General features: G+C 42.1%; 1 protein-coding gene and 1 long non-coding RNA gene across 5 annotated transcripts in view; both read right to left on the minus strand.

The window, feature by feature from the left end:
- ADAMTS2 (ADAM metallopeptidase with thrombospondin type 1 motif 2) overlaps nt 1-21,916 on the minus strand; it is a 209,701-nt gene that overhangs the window by 15,249 nt on the left and 172,536 nt on the right. For all 4 annotated transcript variants that reach the window (XM_079966473.1, XM_079966472.1, XM_079966471.1 and 1 more), the window contains exons 11-18: nt 11,746-11,891; nt 10,842-11,017; nt 9,975-10,108; nt 8,944-9,067; nt 8,116-8,196; nt 3,361-3,524; nt 2,153-2,309; nt 473-605 (exon numbers count right to left, since the gene is read on the minus strand). In XM_079966473.1, the coding sequence (XP_079822599.1) occupies nt 473-605; nt 2,153-2,309; nt 3,361-3,524; nt 8,116-8,196; nt 8,944-9,067; nt 9,975-10,108; nt 10,842-11,017; nt 11,746-11,891 (1,115 nt within the window). The remainder of the gene's footprint in view (nt 1-472; nt 606-2,152; nt 2,310-3,360; nt 3,525-8,115; nt 8,197-8,943; nt 9,068-9,974; nt 10,109-10,841; nt 11,018-11,745; nt 11,892-21,916) is intronic.
- Nucleotides 16,292-18,340, minus strand: LOC307210888. Its single transcript, XR_013836198.1, has 2 exons — nt 17,263-18,340; nt 16,292-17,176 (listed from the first exon to the last, which is right to left on the minus strand). It is a non-coding gene; the product is annotated as an uncharacterized lncRNA (long non-coding RNA).

Raw genomic sequence — 21,916 nt, forward strand, 5'->3', positions numbered from 1 at the left:
AAATATAATAATTGCTTAAACAGTTATTTTTGCAAGCCAAGAATACCTACTTTCCACCCACTCCCCAACAAACCCACATCTTTAAAAGCTAGACTGCGAGTTTTATTGGTGTTTCGATTAAGACTAGTCTTTGACATTTTCTGCAATAACAGCCCATAATGGGTGTGCAACCCATAAAACAGAAATCACCCCCCGCTGCCGCCGCCACCCCCTAAATCAAAATCTACTTTGGAATTGGGGAATCGTTAATTTTTAGGGAATTTTCCCCCGCAACAAGCTAAATTCTGGGAATTACATTACATCATTGCATAACTCTGTTTGGGCAATATTCTACACACCATGGCTAGAAAGCAGTTCTAACCTAAAGCAGCCACAAAGGAAGGGAGTGGAGAGGTCATTTGAGGCTAGTTCCAGGCACTTCTTGATTATTATGCAACAGTGATGAGTTATTCCAGTAGAGAGAAATGCTTACATTGGCTGGGAACATTCCTGGAGATTACACACTCTGCGAATGGGCTTTGGTTTCTGGATGGACTCACAGTAACTGCGATGAACCATCTTGTGGTCAGTCTTCCTCCGACAACCATATTTTGTAAACTGATGACCTTAGGAAAGAGACTTTCTGTTATCTTCAGCATTCCACACAACTCAGAATGCCCTGAAACCTGCTATGAGACCTATTAAGCTAGGGGTAAAATGTGAGTTTCTCTGTTTTGCAGAGAGGCCTGATTCAGATGATTATTTACCACCCACGAGACCATCCATGGGAATGTGGGGAGCTGCTCGTAGGCCTGCCTTGTGGCTGGAATCCTGTGGACAAACCAATGTTATGAACTCTATGGCCTGTTTCACTTCCTGCATCAGTTCATACAACAAGAATTTCATGTAACCCCAAGCCTAATGGCAGCTTCTAGGGCTCCCACACATAATCCTGGGGGGAGTGGGGGGGGACACAAAGTGTCTGAACTGTGCCAGAGATCGTACACTTACAAAGATGTGGGATCTTCCAGTGTACTTGCTACCTACTACCTGGCATGTGGGAAAACGTTACAGTTGGGTAGAGTCAGGGCTGGCCCAAGACATTTTGGCACCTGAGGCGAATCACAAAATGCTGCCCCACCCCCGGCTCACAAGGGGGAAATAGGGGAGTGAAGATCTACATCAGGAACAAGGTAGGAAATAAAGATCAACACTGGGAACAAGGTGGGAGGAGACCAGCAGTGTCTCCTTTTCACTGAGAGGCCGCTATGTAGGGAGCAGAGGGACCACTGCTGAAGAGTTGGCAGATCCAGTCTCCAAGGAGCACATTGCACTCAGAAAAAGGCAATGTATTCCTTGGAGGCCGGATCTGCTGCCCCTGTGGATCCTGCTGCCTGAGGCAGCTGCTTCCCCTTACCTAATAGGTGGTAAAAGTAGAATGAGAGAGCTTGAAGCAGGTCCTAAATTGCACAGCAGATAGAATTCTGGGAGCCAGGAAATGAATGAACAGGTCCTGATCTAGATGCATACATCTTCCAGAAGCAGGTAGCAGAACCTACTAGCAGTTATCCATGGCTCAATCTTCTATGGGCTACAATGTACGTTCTCTGCTGGAATGCTTATATATTAAAACATGTTGCCAGCACTCATTCATTTATATTCTCTCAGTTACTGAATGGAGCTGTCCTCATGCATTCAACCTGCTATCTGGTTTCTAAATGTGCAATACAGTATGAATAATGAGCAGCAATAAATAGCTTGTCTAGAGAGTGTTTCTAGACCTGCATTTTCATGCTATTCATTCATTTACCCACCCATTAAATCACAACTGAGGATGTTCAGGTACATTTACTCTTTGATTTAGTTTACATGTACAAATTTGTCATTAGTGAATTTGAAATCAAATGGGCTGCAATGGGTGGATAATTCATTACAGGTATCACCACAAACATAGGGATTTTCAGTGAAGGTCTTTCATATGTTCTGCTGTTGATATACATCTGCATGTCTGAACACATACACAATTACATAGTACAATCCTATGCATGTAAACCTGGAAAACAGTCCTATTGAGTTCAGTGGGACTTTCTTCCAGGTAAGTGTGCATAGGACTGCCCCCTAAGTAACCCTCAGAAAGCTATGCATATTCATCAGTTTAGCACCCTTTCTTTACCTCCTCCACAGGGTTTTGAGCACTGTGACCACTTTTTCAAAGCCCACTCAAATGTTACTGAATCTTCCAGAACATTGTTGTTGTCAACATTCAAAGAGTCTTCATGGATCATGTACTTGTACGTCAGTGTAATCTTGACGTTACCATGAGGAATTGCCTGGTCAGACAAATAAGGCATACCTTTTCAGCAAGGTCATTTGGAATATCATAGAGGCATTTTGAAAACAGATTAAAAGCATGAAAAGTAGGACAGGTCCCACCCCCACCCCCTTTTAAAAAATTAAGCTTCAGAACACATTTTAGAAATAGAGGGCAACTTTGCTCCCAGTCCAGGTGTGGGATTGACCTTCAGGGTCCTGTATTCTTATGATATATACAACTTTTAATGACAACTGGGGACTACACTCATGTGTCCCTTTCTCACAGAATTTGCAACTACAAGGATGGGCAGGATTAGGACCAAGAGACTGTCCACTACTGTTCCTTGTGAGGAGACACTCAAAACTGTAGAGGCAGGATAGGTAATGTGTGGTGCCTTCCAGATGTTGGATCACAACTCCAAATACCGTTGGTCTTGCCGCCTTGGCCTGATAGAAGCTGTAGCCCAACAACAACATCCAGAGGGCACCACATCGGCTACCACAGCTGTAGAGAATTTGTTTATTTATTGTGGGTGCAATTAAACAATTTAAAAGTAAATACAATAACAACAACACCCCCCCAAATTAAAGACAGCTTGGGGAAATAAAAGATTGTTTTCTGGCACTAAAAGGACAATGAGCTAAACCTCTTGGAGTAGAGAAAGAAGAGGAGGTATTGTACTTCCACGTCTTAGTATAGTTCCACTTCTCTTCCTCCAAAAAATGCTCAATAAATCCTCCCAGCCAGGGTAGTAGTTTTGCCTGGGCAACAGCCAGACTCTGGCCTTACTCTTATGGCTCTCCAGCCTTTCTTTAGGTATATTTGCCTGGGAAGCTGTGTTGTTCTTCCCCTGCTACCTGCTTTCTCCCTTGCAAGTAAGTCAGCTTGTCTGGTTTTTTTGGACATCTACATCTGAAACCCCTACACACAGATGTAGCAATATATAAAGTTGTTACCATTAAATATGCCCTTGATTCTTAAAACAGATGTCCTAACAGATGCAATCCATAAAATACTGTACGTATGACTCAGTCTAATCTAGACACTCTCATCTTCAAGTTACTTACCAGAACGGTGATTCCATTACGTAAGGGGCCCATAGTTTGCACCATTTCCCTATCCTCATCGTTCCGATACTCCCATTCTACGCCCATGTTGACAAACACTTTGGAGTCTGGCACGTAGTTCTCTTCGTTCAAAATAAATTTTCCTGTTTCTCGGTTCTTGATAGCTAGAAATAACAGGACAAATATAACATCTTCAAGAGACTTCAGTTCACTCTCTCTTTTTCTGCCCTCCCTCTTTTTCTGAGACTGGAAGACTTCAGGAAGAGGTCTGTCTGCTTGCTTTATTAGATGTATTTAGAGAATTTTTATACTGCCTTTCACTAAAAAAAAAAAAAGAGAAGATCCCAATGTCGTTTATATAAAAATGTAAGTAAAAATGTAAAGGACAAGTGTCATAAAAGCAAAAGAGAACAAAAACACCTAATAAGACAGCAGACTAGGATCTAAAAACTCCTTAAAAAGGGGGTGGGGGCAGGGGTGCTTTGCCAAAAGGACACCAGAGCAGGTGCCAAGCAGGCCTCTTTAGGGAGAGGACTCCGCAACCAAAAATGCCCTCTCTCTGATGACCATCCATCTTATCTTGGATAATGGGTGGATCCAAGGAATAACACTGTCAGGTGATCTCAGCATCTGTTGGTTGATACGGAGCTAACCTTCCTTTAGGTATCCAGGGGCCCAAGTTGCCTGCAAGGCAAGCCCTGTCCACCGTTTCATCTGTAGGTGGTGCTATCTTGCCTGACCAGAAGGAAAATGTAGAGATTGTACTCTTGCATGCCACCCCAAACTCCAAGCAGTGCAAGATTCTGGGGTGCTGGGCACTTACCCAGGATATGTGTTTCCTTTGGAAGGTGGTGTCTTTATGATATATGGCTTATTTACACATATATACAACCTGCGCCTACAATGGAGGGGTTCAGAGCATTATCACCCCAAGAGGGTCTTGCTTCCCCTATAGTCACAGCCTTGGATTGCAACAAAAAACAGGCATAGCTCTGTCTCCCAGATGCCCAACCTAAGGTTACCAGATGTCCCTGTTTGCTGGGGACAGTGTCCTGATTTACAAATCAGTCCCCATACAGAAGTTGAAAAATGTCCCCGGATTCATTGAAAAAAATCTGGTAACCTTAGCCCAACCTGCAACCTGCCAGCTTGCATAGACCTTCAGGTATAGGGCGGTATAGGAATTAAATAAATAAATAAAATAATAATAATAATTACTCTCAAATTTGGACTTTATCTTTCTAACTACGAGCCCCAGAGCCAGAAATTCAATCCTTGCTGGATCCAGAAATTAGAAGGGTATCAGGCATACAGCCTAGTTCGCCCTCTTCTCATAAGGATCTGAGTCTCAGCAAAGTTCACCACAAGGAGCTGCTGCTGCTGCTGCTGCTGCTGCTGCTGCTGCTGCTGCTGTTCTGTATGGTGTGCAGAGATGGAGACGCCGCCTCCCCAACATTTGAAGGAAAATATGTTGGCATTGCAGAGTCACAGGGAGTGACTCTGTCATGAGGCAACAGACACTGCTGACTCTCGCACCCTGTCACAGCCCTCTCCCTTGGAAGGAAGCCCTCAGTGCAGTCAGTTATTTTATCTAAGAGTTGATAAATCGTTTGGGGCTGAGCCTATGTTATGCCATTCATTTGATTTTGCATTGCAGACCTGGAATCGGAGAACCAGCTGGACCTATCTGATAACAGAGCTGTGAAGAAATACATTCACAAGGAACAACTGGCGTCTATTGTGCATTATTTTACTTTGTGAATTCTGTTCTAACAGACCAAAACAAATACTCGTCCTGTCTCTTCATCCCCAGTATCTTTTCAGCTACCTGGTCTTTTTTATCTTCTTCAATGGTGTGTCTTACATCAGCTCTGAGACGAAAAACAGAGCAAATCATGCATTATGTTTCCAGATCAAGCAGCTGAATTTCTGTTAGCATTGCCCTGCCTGTTGCATTACAAGTCTCCTGCCCCTGTCCCTGTGGATCCCTGCCCTAGAATCTTGTTTTCTTCATGCCTGAAGTAACAAGATAAGAATGCCAGAGAGTATGTGCAGTGATTGATTTCTTTTCACTATATAATACACACTCATATTGGGGCTTTAGTGTGTTTGGAAACAAACCCACCTGTTCTTTGCTGGTGTGTGGGGGTCTCTCTATAATTAGAAAGTGGTTTAGAAAATTCACTCTGCACCTGCTCAGGGGCACCATCTCTTTACTGAGAAATATACCATGTTAGTCATTCTCAAAGTAGATAGTATTATTATTATTATTATTATTATTATTATTAATTTCAGTGGGTATACTCTGAGTTTGACTAATAATTTATTACACTCAGAGCTTGTCTACACCAGAGTTCACTGTGTGTTTATGGCTGTTGGCATTCCCATTTAATTTGTGTAGTGCACACAATGTTATCCTTGAATAACACCTATCTTGATGTTTCCCTTCTATAAATTCAGGTTTAACCAACACGGGGATAATCAAATGAGTTGAGAGAAACTGGGCTCCAAACCTCTCCACCTGGATGTTTCGCTGCCTTTTGGGGGCTAGATCCATCATCCCTCTGCTACACCTCTTTCCACACCCACTGCTTCCTCAATGCTTCCATTTCTTTTCTGGTGGTGCTTGTAACTATTTCAGCTACACACCTGAATGGAGCTTAGTCCTATGTATAATTCATTTGATCCCTCATAAAAAAATTTTTTACAGTGAAATTCTACATGTATCTACTGAGAACTAAGTCTCATAGCGATAAATCTATATAAGATTGCAACCTGAAAATTTCACACATAGGAAACAAACAAACAAATGCACAAGTTCAAACTGAGGACTACCCAACACCATCACTGAGAAGTCCTTATACTGGATGAGAAACTGAAACTGAATCAGCAAGACACGCCAACACATGCTATTCTAGGTAAATGTTTCTGTTCCACAGCTCCATGTACTTTCAGATGCTCAGTTTGTGCCTGGGTGGGCTTCCCTACTGACTTCAAAAGAGGGAGCAGTTTTCCATTTAAGGATATATCCCTGTGCTTGAATTTGGATCAATGGCTTAACGTTGCAAGAAGGTAACTTCTGGCCTGAGAGGTGTTTGACAGCTCCCTGTTTTAGCTTCCCCAGGTAGATGGCAAAAACAGGAGGTTAATGACTTCCTGGTTATAAGCTCTACATGGCTAGCAGACTGCAAATGGGTTACATGTGTGCAGGCTGAAACTGTGTATGCTGCCTCTGAGTTTTATTAATCTTCAGAAAGAACTTAGCAAATGGAATCAATTACCTAAGGAAATCGCTTCAGCTGAATCATCTGGCTGAGATGTTAAGTACAGCAAATCATTCCTCTGTGAAGATGACTGGATTAGATGAGGCCCCTTTGAACTTGAGGGGTCTACCATCTCACTCTATCTCTTTTCTGCACTTCAAATGTTGCTGCAGCCTTTGCTACTGAACCTTGCTACAGCCAAATTTCCTGGCCAATCTCTAAAAATAATTAAGTCCTCTTTCATCTTTCTTCCTACTTTGACTGTCAAAATAATAATTCCAAATGTGGCAGTTTCATACACTTGTTGCCTTGCCTTCTCTATTGCTCTGGGGGGTGGGGGACCAACCCTTGTGTCTCTTGCGACCCCTTCCTAAAGTGCTGTCAGGGTCGATACCAGGCTTTAAAAGCCGGAGGTTTATATATTGCCCATGCTTCATCAGAAACAGTTTGCCGAGCATAAGGGATAAGTTTGTACAAAGAATGCTATGAGTCCCATGAGGCTCCACGGAACATCAGTGCAGGGGAAGCATTTCCTAAAGTAAAACTGGGGGTGGGGTGGGGGAGTGATTCATGGCAGTTACAAAGCTATTGGTTGTGAATCCACTTCTAATTAATAACATTCTGCAAGACATTGTCTATTATTGATCCGCTGAATTGGAAGGAGAGGATTTCAATTACTGTTTAAGCTTCGTGATTGATTGAGCATCCTTGTGATGGATGGCTCTGAATCTGAAACTGAATGCACCAGGATGCTATAAAGGCATATGCAAAAGCAGAACCAGTGAGCCCATTGACTAGGAAGCACATTCCCTGTAACAAATAAATATGAAAACTGCATGCAGTGACGGAGGAAGGGGGTGTGGGTCACCCTGGGGGTCATCACTGAGGGGGGCGACAAAATGACTGTATATATGTGTAAATAAACCATATATCCTAAAGACACCACAGTCTCCACTGTCCCTCATTCCAAGGAAACCAAACCCTGGGTAACTGCCTGCAACCTCTGGAATCTCAAACCACTTGGAGATTGGGGTGGTATGCAGCAATTTCATTGTCATAATATTAGTTTTCTCACAAGGAGAAATTCTTCTCTTGATTGATTTTATTTTTTAAACAGACAAAAGATATTTTCACATTGTCAGTAAAAGAAAATGTACAGAAAAAGATGGTGAGAGAACAATGCTGATACAGTGGTACCTCGGGTTAAGTACTTAATTCGTTCCGGAGGTCCATACTTAACCTGAAACTGTTCTTAACCTGAAGTACCACTTTAGCTAATGGGGCCTCCTGCTGCTGCCACCCTGCCGGAGCACGAGTTCTTAACCTGAAGCACTATTTCTGGGTTAGCAGAGTCTGTAAGTAGTAGTAGTAGTAGTAGTAGTAGTAGTTTGGATTTGATATCCTGAATTTGTAACCTTGTAATTTGTTATTTGTTTGGATTTGTAACCTGAAGCGTATGTAACCCAAGGTACCACTGTAATGTAATACTCACCAAGATTATGAATGGAGGCATCCGATTCTTGTATTAGCAAGTGCCGCGCACCTGCTGGGATTTCAAACATCTTGATGTAACCTGTAGGGACACATTAAACCAGTGCAGGTTGTTGTTATTACAGAGAAAGGAAAAGAGGACAAGACTGAGGAGCCATCCTTTGGGGGGCAAGGTCCCTTAGGCTCCACTCTAGCTGGTACCCCTGTTGTTGACTATGTGTTTTATGAGATTTTATGACATGGATTAGTATTCTAAAGTATCAAAAACCTCTTTGTAGATGATTTCCTCAAAAATGAAATCATATGTATATATCTAAAGTAAAACAAATGCATTTAAAATCATTTAAACAAACAAACAATGTTTAAATTGCCCATTAGCTCACTTGAAAGCCAAGCCGGTCAAAGTCTAGAAAGGCTGTACAAAAAGTGAATACAGACATGCACAAATGTGGCCCCATAGAAGGTGTTTAGACCAAGAAGGAAGAACAACCCCACCTCTACTTACCTGGAAGTAAGGCCAACTGAGTAGACATATCTAGGATTTAACTATAAGCCCTCAATCCACTGAGCTTTTCTAAGTGCACAAATGGGCGCACACACACACACACACACACACACACACACACACACACACACCCCATAGGCCCTATTGGTGTAGCCCATAGCACTTCCAGGAAAGTACTTCTGCTGTTCTGCACCAGAAGCTGTTCAAATCCAAGACTTGATGCAGCGCCAGAAAAGAGATGTTAAAAACAAAGTTACTATGTCCTTCTGAAATCTTCCTGCATGCTTCTCTGGGGCAGGAGCACTATACTGAAAATGGACTGACCTTGCTTCTTTGGTGCCCTGGAGAATGTGCCTTTCACCACTTTGCAATGGGTGTTGTCTCCACCACACACGCCACACTTGTCCTCTTGCTTTGACGAGCCAATTACCTTGTCACAGCCAACTTTCTGCAAAGAATGAAAAGCAATTACTCCTGCTTGTAAGAGCCTGCATTTTCCTCCTGGTTTTCTTTTCACCAGACAAAGATATAATAAACAGCACATTTGTCTCTTCCTAAAAGGGCATGTTGATATCCACATGAGTTTTTATAATGACATTTCACCCTGATAAATTGGTTTCTAACTGCTTGCTTAACTGAACTCTGATATTAATTCATTATCAAAGGATTTCAAGTACATGTTGCTATTCAGGATTTGAGCATATTGCAGGCATTTAATCCAATTCACATAAATATTTGGCAATTCATGCTCAGAAAATAACACTGAAGACAGCAGTACACATTTCTCCACATGAAGAAATGTGGAGAAATGAATGCAGCCTCTAGTCATACACTATGGCAAAGAGCCCCAGTACAAAGACCTCCAGGCAACAGACAACAGAATGTTTTGGTGTTTCTTTTCCAATAGCTAAGAGGAGATTAAGAAGCCATTTGGAAGTCTAGTAGATGGACAGAGAAGCTAATAAAAACTTGCATATGTGTGACATTCTCATGCACATGTGACTGTGGCTTGCAACCACTGTGTTTTCCTGAAAAGAAATCAAGTTAGTTGTATGCTCAAGAGCCTTCTCAAATTAGATACTGAATTCACTTTGCAAAGGTACTAGGCATGGCTGAACAGTTATCAGCCCAATTCCAAACCCAACTCCATCCTTCTTAGGCAGGTAACTTTTCAGAGACTCTAGTAAAACAATGAAGCATGGCATGATTAATTTTTAGTAAACTTCAGTGATTACACTTAAAATGACTACTTATTTGTAGATGCGTCATGGAGAAAAGTGTCCCATTGAAATATTAATATTATACTCATTCTTGCAAATAAGAAACTGGAAAAAGGAATTAATGCCACCACTTACCAGGCACTCCCCTCGCACACAGATACTATGAGGATCCTTATATGAGCACCTTGTTCCATCATGCACCAGTCTTTTCATATACACAACATCATTAGTTTCCTTGGACTCACAGTAGAGATGGCACCTTTCTTTGGCTACAAGGGAAAAGAGTCCTGTGATTTATCTCTTCAACTGATGGTTCTTATCTGATCAGACTGCAGAAGGCAATTCAGTTAAAATAATGATCTTTGAATAAAAATGTGCAGATTTCCAAAGATTCCAATCAACCCACTAGCAGTAGAATTTAGATCCATGTAGAAGGGTTCCCACTAAGTTCAGCAGAAGTGGACCACACCAAGGTTACCAGACGTCCCTGTTTCCCGGGGACAGTCCCCGGATTTACAAATCAGTCCCCTGACAAAATCCATCTATTTAGTGGGAAGTTGAAAAGTATCCCCGGATTCATTGAAAAAAATCTGGTAACCTTAGACCACACTCAAGATCATAAATATGTGTATGGCTGTTTATAGAGTACCTGATCAATTTGGCAACCCACTAAAGTTGCTAAAGCAAATTTATATCCACTTTTTTGACGTGCCATTGCAGTAGTGTATGCTTATGCATACTTTATGCACAAAATTCAAAGTAGGTGCCAAGTAATGTATGAACACAGGAGCTGACGACGTACCCACCCTCTCCAAATGAAGCTGAGACTTTTGGCAGAATAACCAATGGGTGGTAATATTTTCTATACACTGGAAATTACAGTCTTCAAATATGGCAGACTGTAACCAAGGCCATTAACAAAGCAATAACATGAAGAAGGAGGAGGAGGAAGAGGAGGAGAAGGAGAAGAAGAAGTATAAGTAGAAGAAGTGGTGTACTAACCATCACTATGCTCATATGCAAGCCAATGGTGCTTCTTGTTCTGATATTCAAAATAAGGATCCCACTGTTTGCACTGCTCCTCTCTGAAATCTTCATTATCTTTAGGACAATCGTTTGTGCTGCAAAGCTGGAACTCATAGCTTGGTCCAAAACATGTACGACCTCCATTAGCTGGGCTAGGAATAAGAACAAAACCAGATTAATAAATAATATCATGTCAGTGACACTTATAAAATTATCTTATTACTAATGAATTCATATTTGGAGCCTGAGAGATCACCTGCAGTAGTAGATTGGCTCCTTCCACTGAAATTAACAGAGACAACTCTACAAAAGCAAGCTACATGTGGAGATCTTGAATCACAAGTGTTGAAATCAATGGGACCTATATATATCTGGTCCCACAGATTTCAGTAGCAGTAAAAAAAAATACTTACGGTGGAATTCAGCATCACACTCTTCCAGTTGTTCCATCTGCACATGCATTGAAAGACTTCCATTTGCACAATGGGGCTTCTATTGTGTAAGCGGAAGTCCATGCAAAGTGCTTCTGCTGCTGGTGCTGGATAGTTAAATGCCACCCTTAATCTCTTCTCTTCTCTTCTTTCTCCTTGGTAGTATGACCAAATACCAGGAAAAGCTTTCACTTAATGGCTTCAGTCCCACAAGTACCTAATCCTGCATGCACATAGGTAGGGCAGTTCTGCACCGCCGTGGTCCCAACAACGGAATTGCTGCCACTTACTGCGCTTGACTCCCCAGTGTGGCTACACAGCCCACACCTCACCTCTGCCCATTCTGCTAAGGGCCACAGGTGTTGCTGTTGGGAGAGTGACGACATGGGTAGCCATCCCCACCCCATGCCACCCGCTCCTGGTCGTCAGCTTGCTTAGGTCCAACTTACTGTGGGTTGTCGCATTGCCGTGTTCTGAATTTCACTCCCGTTCCACAGGTTCGAGAACAGGAACCAAATTTACTCCATGCCCCCCAGTTTCCATCTTGCTTCAAGATATCTGGAGTTAACCAGATACAGTGACCTTTAAAACAATGCTAAAAAGAGAAAAGCATACGTGGATGCATATTTTCACAATGAGTCACATTGCACAGCAAAGTTGTCTTAGTTTTTGGACACAGACTGAAAGCTCCTCAGTCTACATACTACTGCGAACACTGGAATATGATGCAATATCCTGATTCACAGCTTTAGAATAGATGATTCTCTACCTGCCTAGAATAAATGATAGGTTTCTCACACATGCATGTAACTCACTGGGCAAAACAACCACTCAGCTATACATGTAAACAGTTTCAACTGAAAAATATTGGGACAGATTGGATGATTCTTCTTGTCCAAACTGGCCCGTGGAATGGAGAACACACCTGCTTTCCCCAAATACATGACCTATCCGTCCTTCCTTTGATGTCCTCTCATATCCACAGAGAGATTGCAAGTTTCAATACAGCCTAGGTGCAAGTTTGGGCATACATGCCTGGCCATGTTGCTTCCCCTGTGTGGGGACACAGCAGGAAGGGCAGATATGTCAGAAAGGGGGGCAGGTGAGTTCATCCTACTATCCACACAATGGGCTAGATTGGTGGGATAGTATCAGTCTGCCCCATTATATTTGAGATGATGAAAAGCAATACCAGATACTAGATTTCTGATGAATCCCTTACACCAATGTTAGGTCAGCTTCTTCTACCCGCACTATCAGGCACAGTACGCCCCTGAATGTCAGTGGCACGGGAAACAACAAGTAGGGAAAGTGCTGTAGCCCTCAGGTCCCCCTCACTGAGTTCCAATAGGCACCTGACTGGCCACTGTGAGAACAAGATATTGGCTTCAATGGGCCATTGGCCTGACCCAGCAGGGCTCTTGTTATGTTCCAGCTGAAGCAATAATATTACCAAAACTTATTTGGATTTTAATTTAATTCATGCCAATGTTTCAAGAAGTAAAACTTAGGCTTTTTCTTCCAAAGGTGCTTGGCTATGATTTCTTCTGAACAATATAACTGCAGTGGTGGGAAAAAGATTGTACACAACAACAAGAGAGAAAAGTTTTTCTCAGTTTACATGAACCTGCAGTGGAACCTTTAGTATTTCTTATTTCATAGCCCTTTGGGCATTCACATGACATTATAGGTAATAATTATTATGACACCTCTGAGCAGCATTTGTAAACAAGCTGTGGTAGGTATTTTTTAATACAATACAATACAAAATAAAAATGGAGCACAAAAAATCCTTCATTCTAATGTTATCTATAAACAATGTCTACTCCTTGTCTACTATTTCATCCTATGCAGAGGAATACACAGGGGGAGGGAGTGCTAACCCAAATCATTCTGATTTCAGTTACTGACAAATGGATCACTAAGGGAGACTTTTAAAAAGTCTCTTACTTCGTAACACCTGTTGGTCAGGACAGAAAGTGGTGGGTGAGCATGCTCATTCTCACATTCTTATCCCTTGCCCTAGTTCGCCTCCTCGTCCCACAGACTGGCACCCATTGGGTATCAATGCAAGTTATGATAGAAGTTATCCTAGAGTTGGAAGGAACCCTGGGAATCAACTGGACCAAACCCCTGCAATGCAGGAATATGCAGCTGTCCCTTCCGGGGGTTGAACCTGCAACCCTGGTGTTGTTAGCACTATACTCTAACCAACTGAGCTACGCAGCTACCAAGCCTTAAACTTTGCAAAAGCCTAGGAAATGTCTGCCCACTTAATTTACATGCCGTACTACGCAAAACAAATTAAACAGGGACGTTATTTTACGCAGTGTTTAATTTACTTCAAAGTTCTTACTTGAAAGAACTTATCAATAAATATTGCAAGTGGGAGCATGCAACAGCCCAGCAAAAGGCTGGTGAGGATCACAGTTTTAGATGGTTGTGTTTCCAATTATAGGAAGCTAGAAACTCTAAGATAGAAACCCCACCCCAGAATGGGAAATATTTTCAATGCAATACTGTTGCCTTATGCTGATCTACAATTCCAATTCAAAAACTGATAGAGGAGTGGACTTGCAAGAAGGAATACATAAAAAAAAACATTGTTCTGGTATAAATATATCAGTATGCAATGAATGACATTTATAGAGTAAAAGACTAAGAAGAAATGGCTATAAGATGAGGCAGTTAAAAATAATATTGATAACACAGCGAAAAGAAGAAAAAAAAGGAAGTCACACATGGATGGAGGGGAGTCAAGATTTATGTTTTTATGTTTAGTTTCTTTTGTAATTTAAGTTGATACTTCTTTTGGTTAATGTATGTTTAATTGTTTTCTTTTGTAGGAATTAAGGAGTTGTATTTATAATAAGTTCGCTTTGTGTTTTGTTTTGTTTTGTGTTCGTGAGTATTGCTAATAATAATAATAATAATAATAATAATAATAATAATAATAATAACAATAATAGCAATTCCAGTTCATGGGTCTTAATGGTTCCTGTCAGCATGGGGTGCTGGGCATGCGCATGACAGACAGATGGCCCGAGCAACAAGTGCAATCATTCACTTGCTCTTCTTAGTAATGAACTCCACAACAAATGTTATTCAGCTTAACCAGCCTTCAGATCTAGGCATTTGGCAGGCACTGTATGCAAAGCATATGGCTAAACACCCACTGCCAACGAAAACAAAGGAGAAGGGTTTATAAAGTAAAATCTCCCTTAAGCATAAAATGGTGACTAGTGTAACAGAGAAATAGTGGGAATGCTGCCAAATATTAACCCGTAAAGGGAGAGAAAGGCTACAGTTGGTAGAACTGTGACAATGAAAAAGCTGTCTGTGACATGGGGGATCAGTAAATGATTTAAAAAAAAAGGAGGCACAGGGTGTTCAGAGTGGCTCTTCAGTGTGCCAGTAAGATATTCCAGGTCAAAATATAATTAAGTGTAAGATGTATCTCACGTTGGAATCGTTTTTTAAAATACTAATATTTGGTCTCCCAGGAGATGTTCACACAAGATCCATTGCCAATTCACACAACGTTATTTCCAGAAATGAGATAACTTCTTTTGGTCACCCTCATGACTTGAAAGATGAAGAAACATCTTGTGGGAATGTTTCATGCATACTGTTTACTCCCTCGATTTTCTTGTGAACCGGAACGGAGATTGCCAGTGGCAATGAGAGAAATTCCAACAATCAACCAGTTCCAGAAGTATCCAGACATGGGAGTCGATGAAAGGAGTAACCCAGGATTTGAAATAAGGAGGAGGAGGGCATACGCTGATAGAAACAAATTTGGTTCTTAGTGGCTGACCATTATAAGAGACACGGTAAGCAGACACAATAATTCCATTATTATTATTATTATTATTATTATTACTACTACTACTACTACTACTACTACTAGTCTCATAGTTCTTTTGCAGTAGGGAACTATTTTTTAAAAAATGGAAAAATCTTGTGGCACCTTAAAAACTAACACATTTTATTATGGCGTAAACTTTCATGGACTTGAGTCCAGTTCATCATATGTTTGAAGTGTTTTATTGAGTTACAGGCAGTGGAGAATGCCCCGCCCACTTCAGTCTGTCTTCTTACTTGCAACCAATTAGGGGGCAGCTCTGCTTGTCACTGGTTCTGGCTCTACCCATCATTAGCTTTGGTTCTGCCTACTGTTGGGTCTCCGTGTCTTCTGCTCCTCCAGTTCCACTGGGTACCAGGTGCTGCAGTATTATATGTTGTGACAGGGGCTGTGGCAGTGGGTGTGAGGGAAAGAGTTCTAAGCAGAGGGAAATGAAATGCAAGAAGTACCGGTAGTACAGGTAGAATTCTGGGAGTTGTAGTTTGTTAAGGGTGCTGAGAGTTGTCTATTCCCTTCCCAGAGCTTTAGTTTGTAGAGTGGTTTAACAACCAAGCCCTCTTCACAGGGAACTCTGCGAACTGTAGCTCTGTGAGACGATTAAGGGTCTCCTAATAACTCAGTATAGTTAAAGCCATGGTTTTCCCAGTAGTGATGTATGGAAGTGAGAGCTGGACCATAAAGAAGGCTGATCGCTGAAGAATTGATGCTTTTGAATTATGGTGCTGGAGGAGACTCTTGAGAGTCCTATGGACTGCAAGAAGATTAAACCTATCCATTCTGAAGGAAATCAGCCCTGAGTGCTCACTGGAAGGACAGATCGTGAAGCTGAGGCTCCAATACTTTGGCCACCTCATGAGAAGAGAAGACTCCCTGGAAAAGACCCTGATGTGGGGAAAGATTGAGAGCACAAGGAGAAGGGAACGACAGAGGATGAGATGGTTGGACAGTGTTCTTGAAGCTACCAACATGAGTTTGACCAAACTGCGGGAGGCAGTGGAAGACAGGAGTGCCTGGCGTGCTCTGGTCCATGGAGTCACGAAGAATCGGACACAACTAAAGAACAACAACAATAACTCTTAGTGCCCTTAACAAACTACAGCTCCCATAATTCTTTTTTTTTTTTGTGGTGGGGGGGAACAGCCATTACTTCATAGTGTTTTAAATGTATGGTGTGAATGTGACCTCTGTACCTCCAGAACATACTTATGCACTGACAGGACTGGATAACCCCATTGCATCTGTTAATCTGCTAAAGAATGGTTGCCAATGAAGGCTGTAGCAACAGAAAAGGCTGTGGCAGCCAGTGCAAATTAATTCTCTTGGAGAGTCCAAGATTCTCTGTCTCTGTGGTGACTAACACAGCACATATTTATCCATCTGACTCCTGTCTGGGAGAAGCTGAGGTCAGCTTTCTCAGTGGGAAATCATCTGGACTGGACTGATTGACTTTGGAGAACATTTTTTTCTTGGTTAATTTCCTTTGCAGTATCTTTTTATTTAATTCCCCAGCTATTATAAAAAAAAATCCCAAAAGGACTTGTGGGAACCCACAAAGAAATGCAATGGGATGGGGCGGGGAAGAATAATTTTATTACTTTGCCTCAGGGCCCTGGTCCTCTCTTCTGCAATGAATCAGTTGTTGGAGGGGAACCTGGATTTAGTTCAGGATACATTTTCTATGAGCCTAATCCCTTCCCAAAATGGCTGCATCAAAGGGAAAGAACAAAGGCCAAGTCCCCACTTTGCCCCAAAAACAATTATCTGGAAGGAGGGAACTGGCACCACAGATGATGCTCCCAAAGGGTGCTCTGTTTTCGAGATTAATTATTCTCAGAAACCCTGAGCTTATTTCAGAGCAGGAAGGAGGGTTTAGCCTTCCTCCATCTCCAAAGTGACTGGGTGCAGGGAGGAAATGGTAGGAAACTAATGGGCAGGAAGACTCTGGAGATGACAGTGCCATGTTTGAGAGCTCTTGGAAATGGAATCAGCTTCTCCAGAGTCATCCTGCTCACTGGCTCCTTGAGTTAGATCCAGGGTTAATGTTAGTTGTATTTAAATCCCATTGTAATACTCTGTGGAATCCTAGGATCACAACCAGAACCAGTATGTGGAGGAACTGCTTCCTATGTCACTTCAGGCAGGCTATTTCTGGCAACTTCTTTTCTCCTCTTCATACATTCCACTTTAGGTGTATACCTAAATCTACACCCAAAATGTAACATATGAATGTGACAAATATGTGTTTGAAAACACACTTACCATACGCTCTGCTACAGCTCCCTATTGAGTACAGACATGGTGGTAAACCCAGGCCTAATGTGTGAAATGGTCCCAAGTCTGAGGCATGTGGCTGTCAATTCAGTGCATTTCCGTGGAGGCTGGTCCATTAAGGAGAAGTGGGCACTGCCACACCAACCACAGTCTACCCACTTGCTTGCCTTCTTACTTACAACCAGTCCAGGAGCTGGCAGTGGCTGTCACCTTCCTCCTCCTCAGTCTCAGTGCTGCCTTTGTAGAACCGAGCAAGAAAGAGGATAAGTACAAAACTAGAATTACTTGGCTCTGCCTGTCCTTGGCTCTGCTGGCCTACTCTTGGCCTCTCTGTCTTCCACCATACCAGTCCCAATGGACATCAAGGGTGTTCATAAATACAATTCAAAGCCCTCCCACACAGGTTCAAGAGAAGTGTGCTCATGTGCTTTTGAGAGCAATCATGTCAGTGGATGTAAACGTTAAGATCTTTAACTGCTGTTAAAGGGGGGACAGTAGCTTGCTGTTTCCTTGCATGGTTGCTTTTATAAGCTTCCAGGGGCAAACTAAGTGACTTCAGCCGATGCAAATGTGTCTTAACATCGTGGTTAGGAAGGACACCGCCGGTGGATTTATAGCTTGATGCAGCTGTCAAAACACATTTATACATCTCAGTAGGGTAGAACTTATAAGAACAGAAACTAAGGTCAGCCCTGTAATTTGTTCTTTTGTGGGAAGAGCTGTGAATTAAAATTAAAAGGCCCACTTGGTGCTCCCCTTAGTACCGTAAATGTTCAGCACTAACAAGTGTTAGTGTCGAATTTTAAATGAAAATCAATTAAATGTTCCTCCTCTAACACATCATTGATTTTTCCTTAAAAACGCAACACTAACACTTGGGGTGTGGGGAGACATCACAACATTTAATGGTTCTGTAGCTCCTACCATGTAATCCCTGTAATGTGAAAGGGCAGCATCAGGCAGTGGATAAGCATGAACAGAAGCAACCTGACATGGACCACAACCCAATTTTCACTGGATGCACATTCATCTCCTTACATTATGCTATGTAAACACACCCTGCCTGTCATGCTAATGCAACCACAGAATGCTTCATCCACATAATTTCCAAGTTCATTGTAATTATAGCAGAATGAGTCAGGTACTTGATTCTTCTCCTGATCTTTCCATAAAACTACCCCCCTCCACACACACCTTCAGATCTCATTGTCCAGGCTAGGCCAAAGAACCTTCCTTTGTCCTTAGAAAATTATAATATGTAATTATTCAGGGCATTAGATTGCTGACAATTTCCCCACTGAAAAGTTAGGTGGGGATCTTTTTGTTCCATACCAGCATGAGTGGCCTGGAAGAGTTAAGACTAATAAGGGAACACTTCTGCAAGCTAAACAAAACCAACATCATGACTGCTTCTGGCACTTAATTCCTCAGCTGTTGCAAAGCCAGGATATTTTCCTGACACACCAACCATGTTTAGATTGGCTTGCACTTTAATAATGGGCACTGGGAATAGTGGTATGAAATCATGATAACGGCATCTTACTAAAATAGGATGAAATGGATCTCTCTGAAGCAACATCTTTAATTGGTTATAATTCTGTTCTCTCGTTTCCCTGACTTTATTCCAAGCAAAATATTCTGACAAAAAGAGAGTTGAGAGCTATTTACTTCCTTCATGAACACACTCTTTTTTTTTTTAGCTAAAGGAAAGTGGAAATGTGTGTGACTTGATTTCCGAAAGGGGGGCGTGGGGGGGGCAGGAACTTGGTACTAACAAAACTAAGAAAGATATAACAGTTGGGTCTTGCAGCCATGATGCGCTAAACCTATCTGGTATTAATGAATTTGTTAATTGATTACCCTTGAACCCTACTGAGAGCAGAGCAGCTTGCATATAGATTTCAGGAGTGTTCCATGCAGGCACTGCTCCGTTGTCTTGCTTGGCTTAAGAGTGTAAGGTGAGCCCTGGCTCAGGCAAAGGCTAGTACAGCATCCTGTTCTCACAACAGCCGACTAGACACCTATGAGAAGCCCGCAAGTGGAGTTGGAGTGCAACAGCACTCGCCCCATTTGAGATTTCCAGTACCTGCTATTCAGAGGCCTCCTGTCTCCAAAAGTGGTGACAGAACATAGCCAATGTGGCTAGTAGCTTCAACAGAAAAACAACAACAACCAACCTCCATTTTTATCATTGCCTGTCGTTTACTTCCTGTTCTTAGTAAATTTGCATAGGATTGCAAACTAAAATTAAAACAGAAACAGTGAAAGTCACTAAGGAGTTGTCATCAAATAATATAATGATTTCTGTGCAAATAGTCAAGAAAGGTAAGAATGGAAGCCTTAAACTAATGCTGCTGTGAAAAGAAGGATTGGCATAATCAGCTGAATATGATTCTTTCATTTTAAAAATGTTTGAAGAACCCCTTAGAAGATTATAAATGCTCATTTGCCAGCAATCAACTCAGATCTTGCTAACTAGTTCTCACTGAGGTGGTCTATCACACCTGGACTATACCATGCCAGCCTGCAGGTCCCTTACATAGAAAACTACAGATCAGGAAGAAGTGTTCTAACCTACCCTTCTGTCAGACATGCTAGCTTTCGACATACATTATATTGTATGGAAGAGTATTTAAATTATGTAAGCTCCCACCTGCAATCTGAAATGGCATTGTCTAGAAACAGGCTTATTACCACTTAGACGAGAAATATACTTGTGAAAACATGTTAGTTAAGAAAGCTACCACAAACGCACATATGCACTGCCTGACGTGCATTTTCAAGAGGCCTAGGGAAATTGTTGCCTATTTCAATGTTGGCTAAGAACATTTTACCAGCTGAGTTACATAACTTCTTATGCAATGGAAATATTGATCAGACCATTAAAAATAATAGATATTTATAGTGGACACACAAGTCTCACACTTTAACGAAGTGCAAGAGCCTTTTTTATGCCTGCTTCCACTTAAAAATATTTCAGAGAGAGATGGAATCATAAGAAAACAAAGATCTCTTGGTGGTACAAAATGCCATGAAATTCCAATTTCTTCCTGTTACACAAGAGAGAGAGAGAGACAGTGCAATCTAGTTAACATACGGAACCCATCATCACTTTTAGGAAGCCAGAAAAAAAATCTTGCCAAAATGACACATTAGGCATAACAGCGATGAAATATTGCTACATGACGTTTTATTATATTTGAAAGACTCTTGTTGTTTTTGGCATCCGTCTGTCTCGGGAGACAACGAAGGAGTGTGCCTTTGGGGGTGAAGTCAAACTATTGGAAAGTTACAGTGCCTGTTGTGGCTGTAGAGCCTGATGTGGGAGAGACATGTTTTGTTGCAGCTGGGGCAGATGAAAGCACCCACTTCTGCTGCTGCAGATGCACCATGACTCTGAAATCATAAACCCACCCGTAAATATGTGAAAATGAAATATTAGTGCTAAAAAATGATACAATTTTTGTACTCCTTAATAAATAACTAAGCAAGTTTCTTTGTTAAATAAATAGATGATTAAAAATATAAATTGTTCAACGGGCAGATATAAAACTGAGCAGAATATGCTGGATTCATTTTCTCCTCTCCTCTCCTCCTTGGAGCACCAGTTTCCAGTTGGATGCAGATGACCATTTGCCAATCTGAAATTTACCACAGTCAGCATGAAGCCATTGAAGAGGTAGTGGGCATTTTATTTCCTACCAGATGCAGATGTGCAAGTAAATGGTCATCCATATCCACTATGGACCAAGGAGCCTTCAATAAGAAAAGAAGTTTCTGGTCACTGATGAGTCATGCTGATGGGTCATCTGATGGGTCATGCTGCAATCTATAGAGATTCCTTTTGAAGCAACCGGGGGGGGGGGGGGGAGGGCTTTTCAGCTGGGACACCGCTCTATGCAATCTCCTCCATCATGAACTAAGGCAATGTAGGAAATGCAGTTTTCCCAAAGGATACTAGCACCAGGTAGCAGCATCTTTCTCCCTGTAGCATGTTCTCGCTGGCTGCCACTGGAGCCAGAGACTAGTCTTGTAAGTGGTGCAAGTAGGAATGAAATGGAATTTAGAGGTTGTGGGAAGAAGGAACTAGGAATATAGCGGAAGGTTGGGTCACTCAAGGAAGGCCATTAAAACTGGCTTGAAAATGAGACTGAGCATTCGTCTAATCCAGGGGTCAGCAAGGCTTACTAGGCAAGGGCCGGATCACTCTCGCAGACATCTTCCGTGGGCCGGACCAGCACAGCGCGATGCCCGAAATTGTGTCTGTGCATGTCCACAGCACTGGAAATTGCTTTTGCGCATGCCCAGATGCTGAAAATCACGCCTGCGCAGAAGCGATTTTCAGAGCTGCGGAAGAGAGTCCCTGTGCTGTGCTGGTTTAGCGCAGCGCGCAGGGACTCACCGAGCAGGCAGCTCGGTTCGGGGGCAGCTTGTGGGCCGCTTAAACAGCCTTCGTGGGCCGCTTCTGGCCCATGGGCCTTAGG

Source organism: Podarcis cretensis (assembly GCF_951804945.1).
Source record: "Podarcis cretensis genome assembly, chromosome: 2".
NCBI lineage: Eukaryota > Metazoa > Chordata > Lepidosauria > Squamata > Lacertidae > Podarcis > Podarcis cretensis.